This window comes from Esox lucius, chromosome 15, assembly GCF_011004845.1.
Source record: "Esox lucius isolate fEsoLuc1 chromosome 15, fEsoLuc1.pri, whole genome shotgun sequence".
In the NCBI taxonomy this organism is placed as follows: domain Eukaryota; kingdom Metazoa; phylum Chordata; class Actinopteri; order Esociformes; family Esocidae; genus Esox; species Esox lucius.
In genome coordinates this window covers 14348079-14357311 of record NC_047583.1, presented here as the reverse complement: position 1 = coordinate 14357311, position 9233 = coordinate 14348079, and the positions used below count along the sequence as shown (strand labels likewise).

The 9233-nt window shown below is 40.8% G+C and overlaps 1 protein-coding gene across 2 annotated transcripts; it reads right to left on the bottom strand.

The window, feature by feature from the left end:
* Positions 1-438: 438 nt before the first annotated feature.
* Positions 439-9048, bottom strand: vash1 (vasohibin 1). Of its 2 annotated transcripts, XM_010879033.5 has the most exons (8): positions 8816-9048; positions 7992-8327; positions 6933-7021; positions 5944-6000; positions 5255-5329; positions 4395-4776; positions 3309-3418; positions 439-3087 (listed from the first exon to the last, which is right to left on the bottom strand). In XM_010879033.5, the coding sequence occupies exons 2-8, from the start codon at positions 8217-8219 to the stop codon at positions 3015-3017; spliced, it is 1014 nt and encodes a 337-aa protein (XP_010877335.2). In that variant the 5' UTR covers positions 8220-8327; positions 8816-9048; the 3' UTR covers positions 439-3014. The 2 variants fall into 2 exon arrangements, with proteins under 2 accessions (XP_010877335.2, XP_010877333.2); XM_010879031.5 differs by having other exon boundaries at positions 7992-9048.
* Positions 9049-9233: the final 185 nt, after the last annotated feature.

The following is a 9233-nucleotide window of genomic DNA, read 5'->3' as shown; positions in this document are numbered from 1 at the left end:
TGCCCTGTCAAACACATGCTGGCTGATCAGGAGTGTGGCAGCCATAGCATTCTTCTGTGTTCCTATGATAAAAAATGTCAGGTTGGCAGGGTTTCATTAGTTATGCCTTGTTAGCTGATTGCAGTGCTGTCAGGTAGACTTATCCGTCCAGTGAGGCTTCCATTAGACGTAAGTTATTGTGTACAGCAGGATCCCTAGGTGCCAGTAGTACACTGTAGACTCGGCCAACACATTGCAATTGACTTGTAGTCTGTGCTAGCGACTAGCAGTGGCATTTTTTTCTCAGTTTAAATTAAACATTATTTAATGACAATGAAAGTGCCTTCAGTGTTGTTGCATAGTAGCTGAGTTTTCCAAGTTTTCTTTTCTGCTTTGGGAAAACGGGTATACATTTATTTATTTTTATTTTACCCACAGCGTACTAAGATCAGCCTGTGGTTGATATTTACAGACGTCTTAGTGACTTCTGTTTTTTTTTTTATTGTAACAATAATCCAACACAGATGCAAAACAACCAAACACAACAAACAGTTGTCAGGGGTACAAGGATACAGCAAAGAATAAGACAAATGAAAAATAAAATTAAGCTCAACAATACAGAAGCTGATTCTAAGGTGCGATAATTATTTCAAATAGAAATATTAGGTGGTGCAGATTATTTTTGTTTTAACAGTTTTTTGGGTTTTAAGACTCTGAAATTGTTTTTTAGATAAGATGCAATTCCTTTTTTAGAACTAGAAATTGCAGTTTGGACTTATTAATTATGTTATATTAATAATGTTATATTTTATTTGCTATATTTTGTCTAATCAAATACGTTATCCATCAAAAGCTCAAAGTCAGCATGAACATTGTCCAATATAAAATGACTGCAACATCATACCGATAAATTCACGCCAGAATTAATGGGAGACTGGTTACACTTCACAAAAAGTAATATTCCAATTTTAAACCTGAGAAAAAAATATTTAAAGAGACAACATCTGTGAACCTCTGTCTCAGGGCACCCCAAATCTCTTTGCGCCCCAGCAATGCATTACCATAATGGCTAATATCATGACACACTTTTATGGTTTAACCCATGTCTGTAAAATCGGCCCTTAAGGCAGAGTCCCATATTTCACCGATCCCCAGTATGGTTTTAGATTAACATTTCTTTTTAGACAGCCAAAGCCGGAAATCTTTGTTGCTCTCCACCCATTTTTCCATCCGTGTGCGAGAGGTCTTTCAGATGACTGCACTGTGCCCGATTGGGACAACTGGTTACCATGCAGACTGACACTGTCCTCCATGTCCTCAGCAACCAGCTTAATTACAATGCGTTCATTGATTTTAGATATATATGGTATCCACTGTTGCCTTTTGTAGATCTCTTGACATAGCTGAAGTTCTTACAAACTCAGGGCAGTCTGAACGATGACACCAGTATGTGTGAAACATCGGGAGGGAGGTGACAGGAGTTTATTCTTTAATCAATATAAAGTTACAACGTGATAAAAGTTAATTAACAATATTTCGGTAAAAGACGACCTCTGTGTGAATGGTGTTCTATTATAAGTGGACTAAAGGAATCTCAACTGACACGTCAGGGTGCTATGGTTATATCTTCCCAATTTCTCATGTAATCTGTGATAATCAAACTTGAAGCTGGTATATAACGACAGAAACTCAGGCCTAAAATACCTTATAAATATGCAGATGAGACTACTGTAAACAAATCTCTTTGCACCTTGATCAAAATAGTATTAAATGTAGCTAGATAACCAGACTAAGGCTATGTATTAATAAGAGTAATGTTATTTATACTGAAAAGGCAAAAATATATCAGACAACGTCAATATAAAAAAAGCTACTACTAGCTTCAAGTTCTCTCTATTCCCTCAATAAAAGTCATAGAATATCCGATGCAGCTTCATCATTCACACTCAGTAGATGCAGTCATTTTATGAGTGTTATAATTGGTTTTGCAGGTGACCACACAATTAAAAAGTTCTGCTAATAGCAGTGACTACTTCCTCTTACTATCCTAAAACATCACACTCGTCATGCTTTGGAAGGTTTAAACAGACAACTGGACACTGAATTACCTCATACAGTCTTATGCATCGACGAACATCATCGAAGAACATAAAAACAAAAGGGTAAGGTGGACATAGCTCAATATACCGACTATTTGGGAAAGAGTAGATGGATTGTACAGTGTGTTTTGTTTGTAACGTTGAAAATAAAAAAATGATTCAAAGATTAATACTTGTATTCTTTCATCACAGTCCATTAAAATGTTCATAAAAGGCACAAGGTAAGTAGACTGCAAACTAGTAACTACAAAAGTGGTTACTGTCCAGCAGAGCTAAAGGTTTAAATGTATTTACACACATACAGTACAACATGGAGACACATAATGCACATCATTCTCACAATAATTGTTATTCTGAATAATTGATTGACAACATGAATCTCTTTTGTGATATGTCCAATTGCAAAACCCTGCCTCTTAAAAAAGGTAAATACCTGTTTGACCCTTGGGATTTCCTTAAATGCTGTCTCAGCTAATCCAGTCTTAGAATAGAATATAAAAGAACAATATCACTACCAAGCTTCTGGTTAAACAAAAGGCCTGGTAATTTTTACCTCAGGGCTGCTGAATGGTCCATGCCACACATTTTGGAAATATTTTGCTGGGGACCTAAAAACATTTCTATTAATTGAAAGGGATTAGGCTGTGAAAACAAGGGTTTTACATCCCTAACTTAATACATCCCCAACGTATAGAGCATTAGAACAATAGTTATAGAACTTACATGATCCGTTATTGACTTTGCCATGCCCTGTACATTGTACCCCATGTTTGATTTATGCCAACAAAAAAAAACGAATTAACTTGCTTACACGGTAAAAACATTTTGGAATCTGAACACAAAAGAACATTCTCACAAACTGACCTTTTGTCGTACAAAACACTATCGTTACCTATGGACATGTTTGACGTGTGATTTCATGAGGTACAATCATCCTCACACCCGAATCTGATATCCATTAATGTCTGAAGGTGGCTTCGGTTCAAGAACTTTCTTCTCTCCAGATGGACTGTGCACAAAAAAAGCAAGAAGACATATTACTTCCTGTGACACTTATTAAACAGAGATATTACTGTTCAGAGATTGCTCTCTAGTGCTAGTTCGGTCATGAGCCCTTTTCCACCACAGCTAGCAGCACACCAATGAATGCGTATATTCACAATGCTGTCATAGAGACTAGGGAAATGAAGCATCTCCTGATATCTGACTATAGTGGACAAACAGTATTACCGTCTCTCGATGCGGCTGTTCCTGCGCATGGGGCTGCCCGGGTTACGGAGGGGGGAGCCCATGCCTGCCTTCCTGTCTTTGGTCGGTGAAGCAGGTGCAGGCTTCCCAATCTAAAAGACAATCAACATTCTGTTCACCTCACAGTACCAACTTGGGGAAATATAAAGACGATTTACAAAAATAGCAACTTGTAAACGCTTCCAGGTTCTCATCATATCCACTGGGTTGACTACAGAGATGCGCAGTTCAAGCAAACCTCCAATTACTAATAGTCATCTAACATCTGGCACAAGGTTTACATAGAGACGCGATGTAGATAGAAAACAGTGGCAAAAACACGCCCAGCCCTAGACCCCTCCCCATCAGGAGTTTTAAATGACTTAGAGTAGTACTAAGGTGAGCTCCTCGTTGAGAGGTCCTAATTTGCTGGAGTCGGCATAGTGCGGAACGGTGATGACAATCAAATCTTCTCCATCTTAATGAGATTGTGAAAGTCAATCGGTAAGAGCCCTCGCTACGAACGCTCAGACACCGATTAATGGAGGCAGACCGCATGACGCACACCAGAACAGCGCAAAGCCAGCACATTCCTTTTATTATACAATGGGCCCTGCATTAAGGCTCATTGCGTTACTGTTTGGGGTGACGGCAGGTGAGAGGTCATCATTTAAAGATGATAGCTCCTCAAATGGCAGGTCAACTCCATGTCGTTGTGCACGATCAGACAGTCAGAAGCTCAGTGATAAAGAGGGGTTTTCCATCTGCTCAGGATGGATTCACTTCCTCAGGGTAATTTGACTCGAGTGATTCAGAATCTAGTGGAGTTCACAGGCTACTATCACTAATCTGAACTTAGGACTGGTACAGTGGAAGGCTGCAGACCAGAGATCGGTGCCAGTTGGGTCTAGGGCAATCACTAGAATCATCTTCAACAAAAGCGGTCAGGAATGTGTAATGGATCCCTGAGAGTTTGGTTCATGAACACGTTACATCTCTTGTCCCCGTCCTGCCCTAGTGCTGTACACCTAGCCACATACCCCATCACATCCCCATCACATCCCCATCACTCAGTCTCTGGTCCTGTACCTTCAGCCTCATGTCCCGGGTGTGTCTGTCCAGCTCTCTTCGCAGCTCCTCCTTGGTCAGTTTGTCCATGTCTAGAATGGAGTGTTTCCAGTCTATCTGCTCCACACTATGGAGGTCGTGGGACACATACTGACCGATCTTCACCTTCCTCAGGGTGTGCCAGTATCCCCTGTAGGCCCCCTCAAACTCCTGCACCAGGTCAGCCAGAGTACGGAACTCCAAGGGTTTGAACATGAGGTCGTCTCGCCGGCTGATGCCTAAAGCTCCGAATCGGCCCCCGCTGTGCACCCCCAGCACGATGTGGCAGAAGTGGTTCCCTGAGAACTCCGTCTTAAAGCTGAGGGGAAAGCGCTCCACACCCGGCATGCTGTTGGTGAGGTAACTGAGAACGGGCAAGTTCAAGAAAATAAAAACCCCCTTTTATAATGACCCCGACTAGAGTGCTGCTTTACAGGATAATATAAGACAATCGTTTTCAAGTTCCACTTATTTGTTTCTATGACTACAATAATTTTTTCTGCATACAATTGTCCTAGATTGTAAGCAAGTCAGTTGTAATCACAAATCACATAATGGCTTGATGCCATGGTTGTGCCGCTACAGCTTTGTCTTCTGTAAATCCTTGTTACGACACTGCCTCGGTCATCACTCCAGTTAATTTTGAGCTTTCTACAAACACATTTTGAAAATAAAAATCGCTTACCAACCCATTCACAAATCTAAGTGTTACTGAGTCTACTATATTTAAGAAAAAAATATGCAGGTAACCAAACTGGCATCAGAAACGCATTACTGTTTTTATATGTACCGTTCGAGAGACCCACAGAACTCTAAGCTAAGCTATTTAAAGGAAAGGATACATTCCAAGGATCACTGCCTCCAGACACTTGATTGGTAGTGACTCCCGGGTCATCTCCTTGGCGATGTCCATCAACCTACACAGAATAAGGGTAAGAGCACACTCAAAGACAAAAGCAACTAAATGATCAAACGGTAGCAATTCTAATCATGGATTCTAAATGGCATACAGTACTTTGAACACATTAAAGGTTATTCTAATGCTTGCACAGAGAACATTATTACCTACTAAAAAGCTTATCTAAAAGCTTAGAAACCTGGCATTTAGCATAAAGAATTTTAGTAAAATCATCTGTAGCTAAAGAGGATAAGCAAGCCAAGCCACAGAGGATAAGCAAGTAAAATGAGTTGATTCTTCAGCACGGGAATCAAATCTTATTTGGATCTGATAACAGTTCCTGGTACCAAGGCTCTTGGGTGCAATAGACACTCAGCTGATCCATCTACCTAATTCCTTTAGATGGCATAACCAGAACAACATTAATCCAATCAGTAGACATCCTTAACTACTTATTTTGCTGCCTTTATGGTCTCTCTGCTGCCCGAAAACCAGAGACAGGCCGCAGGCATGCTCCTTACACTGTCTGACATTTACAACAGCCCTACAAGGCAGCGATCCACTCAGAATCATCAAAGAGCTAACCTAAAAGAAACGGTTAAGAAACAACAACAGAGGGAGAGTGATGCTTACGCAGTAAGAGGCCTGCTCTTCTTTATTTCAAAAAACTGTGTTCCTGTGTGATTGTACCTGGAGGTTACTGTTAAGTACATACAATTTATAGGGAGTGAAATTATAGAAGACATTCTCAAACACAACTGACCCTCTGAACGAACCACGTTAAGTGCTTATGTAATATTTATATCCCTGTTTGTGAATTATGGATGTGTTTCTCAAACTGAGATGTGCTAATGTTTATGCTGGAAATAGACTATAGTCTAAAAATGGCCTGGATTCTGAGATTATGTTCTGGCCATTGATAACGTCCTAAAAGACGGTGTAAGAAGAACTAAGCTATTTGATGTTTAAGCTATTACTTATTTCAGTCACCAATCACCATAATGTCTTTAGTATCTACTGTGTGACCCAGGCATCTGATGCAGTTCTGATTCTTATCACAATGTTCTCTTAACCAGGAAATCTAGGCCGCTGTCCTTACGGGTCATAAGGTCCACACTGTCTGGGCTTCTAGACTTGACTCATAGGCACCCAAGCTGCCATAAGGAGTTGCTAAAGCACGGTGAAACAAGGCAACTAAATGGATTACTAATCCACCAACTCCAGGCAGTGCTAGCCAACTGCACTGCTCTCTGCGGGACCCGAGCTAATCCTTGAGCAGGATTCAAACTCTGGTATCGCAATGACGCAGCTATATGCGAAACAGTGACCTATCTTGAGTTTTTAATCCAGAGCATTGTGTGCTAGCGTCAGGCATGGTATTTAGCATATTTAAACCAAAAATCTAGTTTTATCAACCTAAAGTTAATTTTGCCGACATGGAGAAAAACGTGGTCATTAACAAAACTTTTATTGGACTGTTAAGTCCAATCTGTCCATCATACAGAGCTGTCCATCACACAGACACAGACCTGGCCCTAGCTTTATCTAGGCTACACAGGCTGTTTATTTTGGGAGATTTGTGACAGTGACCAAGCTGTTATACTACTCCAGGTAAAGGATACTGCAAGTCCCTGATGTATTTCTGTATGGCTTCCAGGCGTTGTGGGATACTGGTGGTTGTCTGGAAAGTAGGCACACTCGGTGTAGGAATCTGTTGGGCAGAGACAAAGCACAACCATAGGCATTACCATCGTACAATTGCTAAATTCACAGAGCTGGAGAATGTCTTCTTGTTTACTTAACAACCACTCTTTACGAGTAACACAGTCATTATCTTAATTGTTCCCTACAGCAAGTCTCACAACGGTCAGGTGGAAGATCCTGTCAACAACTTTGGAAAATATTTCACAAAATGGATTTCTAGAATATCATACTAATTAGATCGCGGAAAGTTAAATATGTTCTTTAGTTAACTTGAATCCTATATTTAAATTCCTTATGAGCAAAGCTTCAAGAGCATTGAAGCTAATCTGGTCAGAGTAGCACGTGCTATTTCTAGTGATATGTTATGGCTACATGTCAATCTGTGTGGTTGGTATTTCTGCATATTTTCACAGATTCATACATATGGTTTGGTCTGAAAGAAATGTTTGTATAATGTAAATGGACAGTCATTGAGAAAACTGTAAGTGGATGGTGACTTTAAACATTTTGTCATGTAACATCACATTCATATGGTTAACAACTGCTAGAAAATCTATTCATTGTTACACATCAGAGCTGGTGTGGGAGATTCAATGAGCAACGTGTCCTCCGATGCACATCTTGCCAAGCCGTTCTGCTTCTTATCACACTGCTCCCTCAACCAGAAAGTATTTGCCAACAACTACATAAAACAGGAGACCACGTCCTCTTGCCAAAAACAATCATTCTTGCAGGTGTCCGACCTATCCGAAGGGGTTGTTGGAGTGTGACGAGACAAGACCTGTCTGACATCCAACCATCAACCTTGGGTGGCACTGAGCCAATTGCTTGAGACTAAAGACCCACTGCGCTACTCTGGCCCCGTCTATTTCTTACATCCAGGTATGGGCAGCACAAGTGGACTCTGATACTGTATGCATCCACCTTTTAGATATCAAACTGAAGACATCTAGGTAAAGACCTCACCTCCAACCTACCTTAGGCAGATCACTGGCTCCCCGAATGTGTTTCCCAATAGCCTCACCATTGGGGTGGATACGAGCCACATGACGCCACATCTGCTCCCAAGTCTCTTCATCCACCGGTAGGCCTCCCCTGTTAACGAAGAAGGGCACACCTCCATCCCGCAAATCCTCTTCGCCTTCATCCTCCTGCTCCTCATCTCTCTCCTCCACCCCCACACACCCCACCGTGGTCCTTAACATCCCCCCACACAAGGGACCCCAGTTCTGGAACCTGGCAGATCGCTTGCAGCCTAGGTTCTGTGCCTTTTAGCTGTCAATCTGATAGCAGTTTCTCAGCAAGTAACACTCCTACAGCAAGTGAGAAACATGAGCAATTCATGACATGCTGAATATATTGAACATTGCAAAATTGCAGGCTGTGTTAGTCTTCATATACTGTGTATCTCCTTAACAAAATGGTACACTGATATGAAAATCATGATCCACATATGTTGAGTATAAGCTACTGTGGTTTTACAATTATCCACTTGTCCGATGCCTTAATTCATAAAACAGTTTACTGTCTGATGGATATTGATATTGGCACTTCAGAAAAACACAAGGATCTCTATTTTGTAAATTACAGAAATATTGAAATATTTTACATTCTAAAAACTAGGAAAGGCAAGAATTGGAAGCTAATCCAATTTTTATAACACTAAAACCAAGGGTTAAACCCAGCCTTAGGATATGACGAATAAACACAGTCCTTTCAACAAGACCGAGAAAAAATAGCAGTCTTTTAAGGTCTAGGCCGACAGAATACAACAACAAACTACTGTATCACTAATCAATACCCGGCACCGTTATCCCAGAGGTCATTCCTTCAATATCCAAAACGCCGGGAAAGATTAATACAATCACATTTCTTCGACACTGTTTAGTCGGTGACTGCATTTCAGTCTAGTCCATTTTACGACATAATATTATTGTTGTCAGTCCAATTCATTGTCCAGATTAAACATCGAGAGCTGATTTCATGCCTGCTACAATATTGAGCTGCTCAGACACTCCCAGTTCTCGGCAGCTGCGCATGCTCTGTTAGATGGATTACATCTTCGACGACCACATTTCCTTCCTCTAAGGGTTTGACATTTATAACTGTTACAGCTTTAAAACAATAACTTTTTAGTTTTAATTTGTTATATAAACGTGGTACAGCAGGTTATGACCATTCCACAAAATGCATATTTGCCAGTGCCCTAGATGAACGAA